The 15,589-nt window shown below is 39.2% G+C and overlaps 1 protein-coding gene across 1 annotated transcript; it reads left to right on the top strand.

Annotated features, from left to right (window-relative positions):
• The first annotated feature begins 288 nt into the window (after nucleotides 1–288).
• cdca7a (cell division cycle associated 7a) lies at nucleotides 289–6,296 on the top strand. Its single transcript, XM_077536045.1, has 10 exons — nucleotides 289–427; nucleotides 1,303–1,443; nucleotides 1,528–1,650; nucleotides 1,723–1,926; nucleotides 2,004–2,078; nucleotides 3,152–3,340; nucleotides 3,420–3,548; nucleotides 4,494–4,643; nucleotides 4,729–4,865; nucleotides 4,935–6,296. Exons 1-10 carry the CDS (start codon nucleotides 407–409, stop codon nucleotides 4,969–4,971), a joined length of 1,206 nt encoding a protein of 401 aa, XP_077392171.1. The 5' UTR covers nucleotides 289–406; the 3' UTR covers nucleotides 4,972–6,296.
• Nucleotides 6,297–15,589: the final 9,293 nt, after the last annotated feature.

Raw genomic sequence — 15,589 nt, 5'->3', positions numbered from 1 at the left:
ATAAAGTTGGAGGGAAATCACTCTTTACCCGCCTTGTATGCAAATTTAAAAGTGAAAAAATTCGCGCCACGCCGTAACACATAGAAGATACATACAATTTAATATGATGAATAAAAGCTTTTTTTAAGCTCTGTTACTCAGATACAAATACATACGCACATGTTATCGTTACTAAGGTAAATACGGCAACAATTTTCTGTCATTACGCAGCGAAACACGAACTATTCCCTTTAAACGATTTATTTATTTTAGTCAGCTTCCAGGACGTTCTAGTGGCGCGGGAAACGAACGTGAATAGCGCGCGCTCCCGGAGCCGGATGTGCATTGTTCACTGCAGAGCTCAAGAGGCGAGCAACAGTTCGGATCCACTTTCTGTCTGCGTGCAACAACTTTGAAGGGAAAAAAAATGCCTTGCACACGCTCCCAGGTAACACCAAATATTTACTTGCTTGTTGCGTTTATTGTATTACGCCAAACTACGTTTGTACTTTCATTCGTTTTACACGATCCAAATTTGTGTTTTTACTGACTTATTTCATTCCAAACTGCTTCACGAATCTTGAATTTGTGGAACCCTGGCAAAATTAATAGCGGTGGTTCTTTTTGCCGTGACCGGAAACTCGCCACGTAGCGTTGTTTTGCCGTGAATTGCGCAAAAACTACAAGTACGACATAGTGCAGTTCAAAAGTTGGAGGCTCCTTCTTTGTGAAAGAAAAGCACATCCTGACCAAATTCTAGACATGATTTCTTACTTAAATTAGTCTTAATTGGAAAAAAAAAAGTTGTACTATTCTTCTTAAAAGAAAAAAAATATTTAGTGACCCTTACATTTGAAATAAGTGGTACCCAAGTTCGGTCCTCGATCCTATCTAGTCTCCCTCCTTCAACAGCTGATCAGCTCATCAGCAAGCTTTGCAGAAGCCTCCTAACGATCTTGATCATGAATCAGGTGTGTTGGTGGAGAGAAACATGGAAAACAAGCTGGATAGGGGCTCTCAAGGGCCAAACTTGGGCACCACTGTTTTAAACCATTGTTTTTACATCTCTACATCTGTACAGTTGTGCTTGTTTACATAACCTGGCAGAATTGCATACATTTGGACAGTTTTGAAAACCCATTTAAAAAAAAAAAAAAAAGTGGTTTGCCTGATCACTCGTATTTTCTTTAAGTGATGGTAGACATCTTTAAAAATCTGCCAATAAAGAGATTCCTGTGAGAAAAGGACACTAGGTGACCCGTAACGTTTATTTGTATCCATGAGATTAAAAAGTGGAGTTATGTGACTGTGTTTCTTTACCAGAGTGCAGCAGCCCAGCCTCCCTCCACCAGGATGAGTTTGAGGAGCTTCCGCAGCGTCCCCCTGGTTACCATGGAGACATCCTCCTCTTCCTCCGACGACAGCTGCGACAGTTTTGGCTCCGATGGAGGCTTTGCAAACACGGTAATAACACGTGTGTTGTTACCAGGCGGTGATTATTGTGAAGCATCTGAGCAGTGGCGCTAACAACATTGTTTTGTCATTTAGAGGAGAAGCTCCCGACTGTCGAGGCGACTGCTTGACAAGCCGAAAGTTCCGGAGGCCGCTGCGGAGGAAGACGCGCGCACCGGGTTCGAGGAGGAGCTCATCAACACTCGGATGAAAGCGATGGTGAGTTGTAAAGAAGGGACGGGTGAAAATGTTTCATTTTAAGATAGAATGCTCAAAAATGTTTCCTCCCAGAAAGTAGATCCCGATTCTGAGCCTGCAAGACGTGGACGCAGGTCCAACATTTTGAAGGTGGCCATTGCTTTCCCCGCCCGGAAGGCAGGCGCCAAGAGGCCTGCGTCCGAACCGCTGCCTCAACCTGAAGTGCTGGACTCTGATGAGGAAGAAGAGAACTTCATGGCCAAGAGAGCCTTGAATATTAAAGAGAACAAAGAAATGGTAAGCGAAGATCGCGTTTACTCAAAATGATCAGACTTTTTTGGGGTTTGTGACCACTCATCCCTGTTTTGTTTCAGCTGGCTAAGCTGATGGCAGAGCTCAACAATGTACCAGGTCTCCTTCCCAAACGAATGACCGCTGCAGCCACAACGGTAAAATAACACCCTCGTCATCCAATAGTGCATACGTGTAGTTCATATGCCACCTGCAACAGGTGAAAAATCAGTGAGCAAAAGGTTTTTTCTTTTTTTTTTTTTAAGGACTTTCACGTCTTCAACACACCTGAAATATCTTCTTAAACACATTTAATTGCATTAAGACACACTTAAACATTTAGAATACAGTTTAAAAGTCTATTCCCAGTCTTCATACTCCATCTAAAGTCTGCTAGCTTAACGCTAACAATGCAAAACGCCATAGACTGTCATTAGCAAAGCTCTTGGTTTTCCTTCAAACTGCTACTTTAACGCATATGGAACAACAACAAAATGGAATAAAAAATATATTGACACACAGCCAACTTGTAGTATTAAATCCAATGAACGTCTGCTAGCTTAATGCTAACATAATACGACACGCAATAGACAAACAGAAATTAGCATAGATGTTAAGAGTTGTAAACCTTCAAACAATTGCTAATTTAACACACTCGTAGCAGCAACACATACAAATGGGGAGTACAACAAAATGAACATAAACATTGTATATTTAATTAGAGACCACAATGTTCAACCAAACCAATAATTAGGTCCAACAGAAGTCTGCTAGCTTAACCCTAACATCATGCGAACTGGACAGAATTAGCGTCAGTGTTGCAGGAGTTATAAACCTTCAAACAACTGCTAATTTCCAGAGCAGCAACACACAGCGCATACAACACAAGCAAATTAAACATTATTTAAACACAATATAGTTTGGTCCAATGAATTTTTGCTAGCTTAATGCTTACATGCGAAATGCCAAAAGACAAAAAAGTAAGTATAGATTACATGAGTTTCTAAACCTTAAAACAACTGCTACATTATGACACAAAGAGAGCGGTCAAACGTCTGCTAGCTTAAAGCTAACATTTAATGCAAAACGTGATAGACAAGTGGAAATTAGCAAAGATGTTAGAACGGGCATTTATTCTTTGTGCCCTTAAAAATAACAATAATTTACTGGCGCTTACAGAAGAACTCCGAATACTTTTCTGATCCTGTGCATCACTGTCATCACTTTTCAGGCCCGATGTGCACCTCGACGCTCCATGCCCGAAACTTTGAGGCGTAGCTCGGAGCGTCTGTCTCGACCGCACACTCGCTCCCGCACGCTAGTGGACGGCCCGCCCAGCCCGACGCCGGAGGAGGAAGAACCCGAGGACAAGTTCAGCCTGGTGCGACGGAGCCGCTACTACGAAGAAGTGGACGAGCCGGTAATCTGCGTTTCCGTCTCTGTAAGTTGTCGCCAACGCTCCTCTCAAAGCTAACGGCTAACGTTATTTTGCCGCGCAGGTCCGCCGCCGCTCGTGCAACGGCATCAAGGCCTTCCCTCACGTGGTTCGACCCGTGGACGAGGTCACGGAGGTCGAGCTTGAGCGCATTTGCTACAACGTGAGGGAGAAAGTTTACAACACCATCACTGTGAGTCCAGCAGGAACACGACATCCGTGAAGACGTTTTATACCATTTCTACCAATACCAAGCAGAACAATAAAATGCTCTTCCGCTAAATACAAGTATTAACCTGTGTTCGTCTGCGAGAAGTCGACACCACCAAAATGTTTTTTAACATCCATTAGATGCATTAAGGTGGTGACAAAGCACGACTTTTACAAAAATGAAACCCTTCAACTCAGTTCAATATACAGGAATTCCTTGGCAGCAAAGCACTAACTTTGTCTAAGTGAAGCTCCTCAACTCACTTCAATATAGTACCTCGGTGACAAGATGGCGGCAAAGCGCTACTTTTTATCAAAATGAAGCCCCTCAACTCACTTGAACATAGAGTAAATCCTTGGTGACAAGGTGGCGGCAAAGCACTACTTTTGTCAAAACGGAAGTTCTTCAATGCAGTTCCTTGGACACAAGATTGCAGAATGCTTCACTTTTGTCCTCAACTTCATCGTAACTCCTGCCACCATGATAGCTGAAAAGCACTAATTTTGGCTAAATGAAGCTCCTCAACTCACTTCAACTTATTTTTTAGGCACAAAATAGCAGCAAAACTTTACCCTCAACTCCATAATTCTTTGGTTCGGACCTAGTAAAAAAAGCACTAGTTTTGTCTTAAATGAAGTTACTCAACTCACTTCAGTGCAATTCCTTGGTCCCAAGATGGCGGCAAAGCTTTAATTTTGTTAACATAATTGCTGCACCCAAAATGGTGGAAAAGCACTACTTTTGTCTAAATGAAGGCCCTCAACACAATTCATTGGTTCCAACATAGCATAAAAGCACTACTTTTATCTAAATTAATCTCTGCAACTCACTTCAACAGAGTACTTTTTATTTATTGCTATTGTGGGAGAGGGTATTTATGTATTTTTCAAAAAAAAAAAAAGCCTTTTCTCTGTGTCCGCCTTCCAGGGGAGCACTTGCCACCAGTGTCGGCAGAAAACAATCGACACCAAAACCAACTGCCGCAATCCCGAATGCGTCGGCGTCCGGGGTCAGTTTTGCGGGCCGTGCCTTCGGAACCGCTACGGGGAGGAAGTGCGAGACGCTCTGCTGGACACGGTGAGTTCCGTCAACATTGCGCGTGTTTGCGCGCTCGCCAAAGCGTTGTTGGGGAGTCTCACGCGTGCCTCGTCGTCCCCGCCAGGAGTGGCGCTGCCCGCCGTGCCGGGGCATCTGTAACTGCAGCTTCTGCCGCGCCCGCGAAGGCCGCTGCGCCACCGGCGTGCTGGTCTACCTGGCCAAATATCACGGCTTTGACAATGTTCATGCCTACCTGAGAAGGTGAGACGTTTGTATTTATGGTCTCAAATGGTGATTGTGAATATAATATATTGTCGTTTTTCTCTGCAGCTTGAAGAAGGAGCTGGAAGAGATCAGCCAGGGATGAGCAGCCAACGGAGACGCTCGACGACAAACTTTTTGACACTTTTGTGCGATCGCATTATCAGGTTATTAATTCTTGGATTTGCATTTGAAATGAATACGCGAGTTGATCATCTGAGATAACGAACCAGTTTTGATAAACTACTGTTTTGATTGGGGGGAAGAAAAAAAGAAAACTGCTTTATGGCAATGTTTAGAATGAACTGCAGTTCAAAATGCACTTGCACAAATATTTGCTGCATTTTAAAGTTCAATAGCAGATTAAGGCAAGATGCATATTAAGTGTGCATTTTTTATAATCGATGTTTAATGAATACAATTCCAAAATTGTTAACAGAGGTTGAATGTAATGGTACAAAAATTTGTTGATTTTCTTTTTTTCTTCTTCTTCTTTTCACTGCTTCATTAGCTTTGGTTAGATGGGTAATGTCATTACTGCTTTTTCTCTTTTTTTTTTTTTTTTTGTCTGTTTAAAGGGGAAGTCAACCTTAACCATTTCTTGACAATATGTTATGTTACCTTACTAGTCTAAACATGACATTCTGATTAATATTACATTTGTAGAATATGAGTTATGAAGCAAAATCTCATGGGGAGGCCATTTTGCCATTTGCTGTCGACTGAAGATGACATCACAGTTTCTCAGGCAACAACCCATCACAGCTCACCTGCTTTTTGAAGCTGAGCTGTGATTGGTTGTTACCCGAGCAACTGTTATTTTCACTCGACAGCAAGTGGCAAAATGGCCGCCTTTTGAAATAGATAAAAACTGCTAGCTTTTGTTACTTAACTCATATTCCACTAACGCAATATTAACCTGAATACCATATTTAGACTAGTGTGGCTTCATAGAACATATTATCGTCAAGGAATTTTTTTTTTTGGGTTGACTTTCCCTTTAATTTTTGTGTAAACGTGTTTACGTGTGAAAAAGTGAGACCCGTTAGCTTGTCCTTCGACAGGACGCAGGTCGGGGTCCACTGCCCGCCACGTGGCGACGGCGAGGAACTTGGTGTGATGTACTGTACCGCTCGTATCTCCTTCATTAGATAACCGGCGCTAATGGCGTGGAAACAATTAGCGCAGTCTAATGGGAGTCTTGTACCTGTAAATCATTTCATCCTTCGCTCTGCTCTGGCTCATTTTGTGCTCATCCTCGTGATTCTGGACACGTGATGACTGCAAGTCAAGTCTGCTGTATCACTCTGCTTCAAAGCTAATTTCTTTCGGCTCAGGTTGGGGAATTTCTGGTTTGGTTTTAGCCCACTGCTTGTAACGTGTTGACTTAACTGTACATTTGTATTATTAAAGTCATAATCTTTGCAGAAACAAAGCGTCACTTGTGTTATTGACAGAGGCGTAGCTTGCCATTCCCTGATTCAGTTTATTTTTTTATTAAATTTTTTTTATTTATTTTTTAATAAAACAACCATGTATAAATAAACAGTAAGGCTGATTATTATTTTTTTTGTAAATGATCATAAATAGCAGTAAAGCATTTATTTAAAAAAAAAAAATGCCCTGCATTTTTAAATTTGTAATGGGAGTTTATACAAATATTGTACAATTGTCTATGACAGACGGCAAAATTGCATCTAAAGAAATACAAGCACAACTCCTGTCAAAACGTAACATTTCCAAACCTATGATTGGTATAATAACGATGCACTTGAGAATCGTGCTTCCTGTTTTAAATACCAATGATCTTCCACTTTGGGGTGATGAATATTTGGCCAAGTAATTGTTTACAACGCTTCAGCGTTGAGCTGATCTGCTAATCACGCTATGAAATACAATATTTATTCATTAGAGCAGATTTAATGAGGCCTCGCGGTGCTAATTATGAAAACCAGCGTAGCAGTAAATGAGCAGCGTGTGGCGGCGGGCTGCGGGGTACCACTAACCGAGGGACGGGGGTGTCGGGGTTGTGTGTGGGAGGGGGCGGGGCTTGGAGGATGCTTGAGGTGGCCTCGGTGTCATGGCACACATCACATGACAGGTCACAGATGGGCCCCGCTTCTGCCACAAACAACCTTAATGTTGGACTAGGTGGCATATTAGTCATTATACAGTATGTTATGGGTCAACAGATCCTCATGATAATTCACAGATCTTCCCAAATTGTATTAATATAGCATGTTTGATGTTAATAAACGCAACGCAATGCCTTCGAGTGTGGCCGCACATATCGCTCATGCCAAAAAGCATCCACTAAACATGGGTAATATTTGACCTGGAATGACCTCTCTCAGTGTAAAATTTAGAGCAAAGAAATGATTTTCCAAATATTGACATTTTTGTGTATTTTGGTTCACGCCAGGTAAAGTCATCACATGTCGGAGTGAAAAGAACGACATCATAAATCCACTTGACGTGACACGCTGCCGGCCGTGGAGCTAAAACGGGTTTGGTAGCACCGCGGCTTGTATTTGTATGCACGTGTGGAGATAAGCGGCGCTTTCACAGCATAATAAAGATTTTTGATTGACTGATATTTTCATTAACGGCTGCAGGGAAACGCGGAGAACTGCTGATTTGCCTCAGAGACCTGCAGGTCCACGCTGATTTTAGCTGAGAAGAAAAGCGGAATAAATGGAAGTCACAAGCTTTGGGTCAGAATCAACTGATTCATTGTCATTTAGTTTGGCAGGCCTCTGTGTTAAACACCTTTTTCTGTTAAGGAAGTTTTTTTGGGGGGGGGGGACTTTCAGGTGAAAGTTAAGTGTCCTACAACCTTTAACAGGTGAACTTTAGTAACCTTCTCTACACATTTGAATGCACAGGAGGATGAAAATGACATGAAAACATCGGTCAGTCCGCAAAGCAAAAACCTCCAGCGGCGTGTGAGCTTCCGGAGAGGAGGCCCATGCATAGCGAGTACCTGAGACTGGCAGGAGGCTCCGGGCGCGCTCCTCTACTCCTCCTCTTCCCATCCAGCCTGCAATGCGATGGAAACACCACTCCGCTTCTGCTGTCTTGGTGACATTATCAAAAGCAAAGAGCTGTCTGCAGTTGGTCCATCTCGCGGGAAATTGCCAAGTCACCCTAACAAAGGAAAAGCACAAGTGCACTTAGCGCTGCTTTTAACAGGAAAGCGTGATAAGGTGAAATATGCAGTTGTGCATGCGAGACGTTGGACGGCAGCGGATTGTTGATTTTCAGGTGGCTGGCTTTCCGATATGTACGGACATACATACATACATTTATGACATTTTTTTTTTTGTTTTTTAAATGTAACTGTATGTACATATACTACGGGTGTCAGGGGATTAAATTTTTTTTAAATTGTAATTGTGCATGACTTCAATAGTTATAAAGCCGAACGTAGCATATTAAATACAAAACATTTTGAGACCTCCATTTCATGAGTAGAATATTTTTTCACAATTAAAACTCTGATTTATATTATCTGATAAATGCATTGCACGGATAAGCCATTAGAGGGCAGTATGCTGATGGCTTTTATAGCGACCTTGCAAGATCGCCCCCAATTGAGAACGGGGAAACATCTATACTGACTAATAGTGGGAAATGTTCCTTCTGACTTTTGGAAATACCAATATGTTTGCTGTCTATTATTATTTTTCCACAGTAATAAATGTGCAAATTTAAAGCATTGTGACCGGATGTATCAAATATGACACAAATCAAAAGTCATATGTGGACGTTGATTTTCTTTTTGTTGTTGTTCAAAATGACTACTAAATGCTCTATTTACAAAGAATCAGAACTTTCCCTCATATATTTCATGGTTCAGACTTTATAGGGTTAACTCACGATTAATTGCAAATTTTACATCTGTACTAAATATACAATAAAATATTTTTTTCTAAGTTTTCAAATACTGTTGTTCACATATATGTGGGGAAAAAAATCAATGATACAGTAATTTCCTAATAATTCACAAAATTGAGTTAAAATTAAAATGATATACTGCACTGTAAAAAAAAAAAAAAAGTGTGATATTGATTTGTGTTGAAGTAATTTTTCTGCCACGAGATGGCATAATTGCATTTGTAAGACGGTGACAGCTCAGTGCAATTTTCTTCATATTAAGAGCTATCTAATTTTTAACATGAAGCATCTTGTGAAATTCTGCACATTTTTAAATAAAATATAATAATATAACATAATAATAATATAATAAAAAAAATACAACTTCACCCCAGTCTCCACAAATATATGCATTATTATTAATTTATTTATTACTGCTAAATTTTGACGTGGACGTGTCTGCTGCGTTGCGACTGAATTTCCCTCAGTACAGGCTTTCCAAATAACGGGTGGCCATTAATCACACGTTAAAAAAAAATAAAATAAAATAAAAATTGTGGCGTTAAAGGAACTTTAAATTAATTCAAAATTAACACACTAATGTTGACACCCCTAATATATACATATTTATGTATATATACAGTACATGTATACTGTTTATATGTATTTATATGTCAATAAACAAACAAACTGATTTTCCTGCATGGCCAACACAAGATGAGAATTTTCACTTCATATTATCCATTTGATGAGAAATATAGTCTTTCCGATATACAATTATTAAATCAACTAATAAATAGTTGATACAATTACATCAAATAAAGTTGCCAAGCTAAGCTAAGGATGATTTGAATTAGCACATAACACAATTACTAATGCCACTCTACTTTAACATAAAAGTCTATTTCCCATCCCAGATTTTTTATTAGAACTGTCATTCTCACTACTACCTAACGGGGGAGCTCTAATACAGGCAACTCAATTGCTAAACTTTCAGTTGGCTTTGTCAATAAATTTACCATAGTTGAGACAGCCAGGGGAAGACTTGTCAACATACACATCTGGACGGTTCGCTCTTGTGGAGCATTGTTGTGAAAGTTCCCAGCAGGAACATTTTAGTTGCAAGAGGGAGAAGGTTGGGGAGCTAATTATGACCCGGGGAACACTGGGCGGTAATCTGTAAATCTATTCCTACCTCCAGTGAGAACTGGTACATTAGATCGATTTTATTGAGATCATACATTATAAATGGAGCATGGAGGAGCTTACGGCCTTGATATGGTTGGTGCTCACGTGCTTCATTAATTTTTACTTCATTAAGTCCGTCGGACCCTTTGTCACACGAGTCGCCGTCGTGCTCGTGAATCCGGGATACAGGACACAGGGAGGACTTTTACAAGAGTGGGTACATATTGTCCAAACAAATCCGTAAAATGGAGCGAACAGCACATGACTTCCATGAAAATGACACTATCAATACATGCGTTTATTGGAATAACATCAACAATGAAAAAGTTACACTGAGCAGCCCTGATTTCAAAGTGTAGAAGTGCATGATGGGGAAAATGTATTACATTGTTTTAGTCTATTATAAAACCTGATTCAAGCCTCTGCGCTGTCAAGAAAGTTGATTTGAATATAGGTGAAGTCAAAATTGTTGTTTGTTCAAAGGCCGGGATAACTAAAAAGTTCTTCAAGGATTTAAACTTTTTTTAATTAATTGTTAATATTAATATTTCCAGGACATCTCTCTTGAGAGAATTACAGGTTGAGGTTGTGTATATAAAACAACCACATTTTGCCTTAAATAAGTTACCTTAATGCTAACAAAATATGCTATATGCCCTAGCTAAGCTAACGACTAGCATTAGTGTCACAGACTTATGGTGTTAAAATATAAATGAATGAAATTAAAAGAATTAAATTGTGTGTTTAAATACAAGTTGTTAAAGAGTTTTAAAGCTACCACGTTATCAATGCTAGTTTTGTTAGCTCGTCTAAATGGGTTCTCATTATTTGTTAGCATCAAGCTAGTGGACTTAAAGGTAAAGTTATGTGGTTTGGTTAAATACACAGCATGGACTAATTCGTTTTGCTTTATGGTTGGCTTTTGTTGTAAACTTCAACTGGATGTGTCAACATCTTAAATCTTTTTTGAAAAATTGTTCACTATCTGCTAAACTGCAGCTTGTTGTGAAGTTGCAACCATTATTTCGCCCAGTTTGGGTTACTTTTCCTAGCGTCATAGAAAGCGGATGGCTGGAACTTTGAAATCCAGTACAACATGTTGATGAGCTAAAGCTGTGAATCCGTTCACTTGTGAAACTCTCACTGCGCATGAGAACATCGCACGTGAGCGAGCAGCCGCTAAGTGAGACGGCACGGACTCCCTAATATTTCAAATCTGTTTCGACAGCTGTCCTGAAGAAAAATGGTTGAAATGTGTCTGCTTGAAAGGATCATTACATCTGCCATCTACTATCTCACATGGCAAAATGTTGAGGCTGGCTACCTCTTAAAAACAACACAGGGAAAAAGAGAGAGCTCAGAGATAATTAGCGCCAGACACCACTTTATAATCTTGGGGATTATTTGCACCACTTAAAAGCAGCACACATTGTTTGCAATGTGGCCGGGCATCATGAACAACACTTGAGCGCATTTGAGTCTCCATTTAACTCCAGCTGGAAAATGTTGGGGGACATGTGCGCCAAATTCCCAGTTCCAAAATCTCTGAGAAAATGGTTTCCTCCCAAAAAAGCACTCAAGAAAACCAAACGCTGCAATTTTGTTGTCAACTGCTATCATGCAATCTTATTTTAATAGTTAAGCACAAACATACGAATATAATATTCCTAAGTCATAAGTTTTAAAAGGGGACTTTTATTTTCAAATAATATGTTCTCTGCGGGTCCACGAGTCTAAACACGGCATTTGTGGAATATGAAGGACGCAGCAAAAGGAAAAACCTGTTTTATCCATCTTAGGGGGCGGCCATTTTGTCATTTGCTGGCGACTGAAAATGACATCACAGCACCTATGTGTTCAAAACAACCAATCACAGCTCATCTCTTTTTTTGGGTTTGATCATGTGACGTTCGCAAACTGAGCTCTTCGGCACTGTGATGTCATATTCAGTCAACAGCAAGAGATTTTAGCAAGATATTTATTGTAAAGAATTTTTTTTTGCTCGACACGACTAAAGGGTTTACAAACATTTTACGTTATAATTTGTTAAATTCATTTTGTTGAAGCTTGTTGAAGCTGCTATAAATCATTTGTAGTGGAAATCTCAACATATGCGAGACAGTTTTACTTTCTCTTAAAATTGCTAAACTTCAAAAATAAAATTTGAATTTTATTAATCATTTTAAAATTCTACAATTCAGATCCCGTTTTTCAATGTACCTAATTATTCAAGGTTAGCGATTGACATTCAAATAAAAATGATTAAAATTCACTTTCTGGTTATGAATATTTTATCCTTCAATTTGTTGTCTCACCATAATTATATGGTGAGGTGGTTATACATTTATACATTTTCATAACAGCCCTCTGAAGGAAATTGTAACCACAATGTGGCCCGTGACATAAACCACTTTGACGCCCCTGATTTTAGACCTCTGTAATAAAGAGACATGACCTCAAAACAATTTATTCTCCTTTGCAGCACATGATGAGTTCCAATAGAGTGAAATTAATCTCTAAATTCATTTTTCTGCAGATCCCCTCAGGCACTCAAAGGGGCTCCCCAGTTTCACTTTTGGGGGATCTCGTTAACAAAATAATCCCAAAAGCTATTTTCATTTAAATAACACTTTGTATTTTGTGGAAAATCTTTGCCTAAATATAATTGGCAAAATGTAAAACGTGACCCTGGGGCTGCTTGCTTGGGCCGCGCTGCTTTGCGCTGCTCGGGCTCAGTCACGGAGGACACGTCTGGCACACAGATTGAATTTGTTCTCTCTCATGTCAGCGGCAGGAAAACAATTAACCGCACGTTGGCGTGCGTACCACTTGACACACTTTCTCACCTCACTGGGGCAATTGTCGGCGGAGAGGACGTCATTACTTAGCAGAGTTTCACAAAGACGGCATTGTTAGTTTTCGGATTTGGGAACGTTTCAATTAGGCGGCTGATGGAACAATAAACGGCTCCTTCCGCAGTCTTTTCCTCAACGCGACGTCTTCGTTGCAAACACGAGAAACAGCGCAAAGTTTGTCGTCAGAGATGATCAAACGGTCCCACCGCTAATGGCGGCGGGTGACATGGCCGGTGAATACAGATCAGCTTTAATTGCGGTGCCTCTCACCGCCGCCGCCTGTCAATGCGGGCCTTTCAATCGGCGACAATTTGCTCTGTTCCGTCTCTTAAATGCTGTTTCCAATTAAACGCTTTACAATTCATGATCTTCACTCAAGGTTAAATGAAAGCAGTTATTCCTGTCAGGGAGGTGATTAAAGGCTGCCCACACTAGGCACTTTTGTGTGCGAAAGAAAAAAAATAAAAAATTAAACTTGCGATCTTTATTCATTATATGCAGCCTTGCGACATAAATGCCCAGCACAGCGGCTCTTAATCACCTTGTTCACTTTAAATCTTACTTTAGGCTTCTAGCAGGAAGAATGCTAAATTAGTGTGCGTTAAATGTTCAAATTAGCTTGTTGAAGCTAACACAGGATGTAAATGAAACATGTTTTTGTTTTAAGTTTTTTTTTCTTTTAGTAAATAGTTGTACTTGCCTTTAAGATTTCCCCATTTAACCCCCGAAAATTTGAAACTCCCACACTTTATTTTTTGCTAATGTGAGATTAATGTTAGCATAAAATGACGCGGGGGTCCTACACTTAGCAAGGTAACTGTGTTATGTATGTATACAATATAATTGGAATTTCTGAAAGACATTTTTGTTTAGCTTTTTTTGCGAGTAAAACGTAGTAGTAGTAGTAGTACGTGCCTTTGAAACTTTCACATTTAACCCCCAAAAAGTTGAAGCTCCCACACTTTGTTTATTGCTAATGTTAGCATTAAATGAGCACACGGTGGACCTACACTTAGCAAGCTAATTGTATGTATAACAAATATAATTACATTTTTATTAAAAAAACGTTTTGTTCTATACTATAACAGTATGGACATGCTGAGCTTGACAACATCCAACTACGCAAAATATGAAATAGAGTGTAAAAACAATTTAGCTAGCCACAGTTTGAGCCTCCACTAAAGGAAAACTGCTAGTTGTCATTCCACTGAAACTAGAACATAGATGAGTAAAATGACTAGTTTTTATCAAGTAGCTTGTTATGGACCTTAGAGTTGATTTATTCTGCGATATTTCCATGACGACTGAGTGCTTCTAATGAGGAAACCATGGCGCATTATAGTGATATTAACACACTCCAGTAGTTTCTTATCCTGATTTCTTGTTATTAAAAGTGAACTCTTTCCCTCCATCAACACAGTAAATATTCAGACAATTGAGTTGATATTTTGCCAACTCTGGAGTTGAACTTTGTAACAGCAAGATGAATTGTGGTAGCGTGTTATTAATGAGTGAATAATGTGCTTGTAAAAGTGGCTTTGAGGCGTCGCTGTGATGAATGCGACAATAGAGGTGAAGAGCTTGTTGACTAATGACTATTGTCCGGGGATGTCACCCCTGTGCCCTTTGAGGTAGACAGCCACCGTCTGCATTTCACACTTCACATGATGTCTATAATTCACGAGCAGTCACGCCGCTTGTTTAAGAAATCATTCTGGCATTCTCATGTACCTTTTGGTTTGATATTAAATCACGAAGAACATGTTACAACTTCCATTGTTCTTTTACTATACATGTGGTTCTGTTGCACTGATTTGTTTATCCAATCACTTTCTGATACCTTTATTGGCTAGTAGATAGAGGGAACTTATGAAACCACCAATTAAAATGAAGCGTGGTTAGTTTTTATTCCATTCTAACTTTTTCGGTAGTTATAACATTTTTTTTTTTTTAAACAAAAAACAAAACAGGTAGCTTCAATTAGCTTTTAAATGAGGTTTAATTAATTGTTTTTACATACTTTGTTTTAGTTTAGTTTTTATTAGTTTTAGTATTAGTTTTTTTGTTTTTTTTTTGTTTTTTTTGTTTTTAAGCATATTGAGTGTTTATCGAGTGCAAGATTAAAAAATTAACAACAATTCTCAAACGACTGTCTGACCTTCCTTCTTGTGTACGGACATACAGAAAAACCCCCACAGTAAATACATTTAAAATGAACCCTGAAAGTTCACGTATAATATCATCTTTGTTTATATTTCATTCTGTTATCCAGAATGTTTTTGTTTTTTCAATTTTAGCATTACATTAGTTTAGTTTCATTTAAATGGATACTTTACTTATTTAGCCATTTTTGGAAGTCAAACATTAATATTTTGCCTATAATAAATTTGATATTTTCATTATTTTTCCATGTACAATGAGTACCTTTAAAAACACATTTTGCCAACTTGCTGTCGACTGAAAATGACATCACAAGGGCTCAGGTAACCAATCACAGCTCAGCTTGTGAATGTCACATGACCTAACCTGGAAAACAGGTGAGCTGTGATTGGTTACCTGAGCCCTTGTGATGTCATTTTCAGTCGACAGCAAGTTGGCAAAATGTGTTTTTAAAGGTACTAATTGTACGTGAAAAATAATGAAAGTATCGAATTGATTATAGACAAAATATTAACTTTTTTTTTCCTATAATGGACTAAATAAGGGAAGTATCCCTTTAACTATAATTACTTTTTGTTAACTATAATAAAGTTGCGTGACATTGCTGATGTGTAAAAGGAGATTATGACCCATGTAAAAAAGAAA

The sequence above is a fragment of the Festucalex cinctus genome, chromosome 11 (assembly GCF_051991245.1).
Source record: "Festucalex cinctus isolate MCC-2025b chromosome 11, RoL_Fcin_1.0, whole genome shotgun sequence".
Taxonomy (NCBI): domain Eukaryota; kingdom Metazoa; phylum Chordata; class Actinopteri; order Syngnathiformes; family Syngnathidae; genus Festucalex; species Festucalex cinctus.
This window is presented reverse-complemented; position numbering and strand designations above follow the sequence as displayed.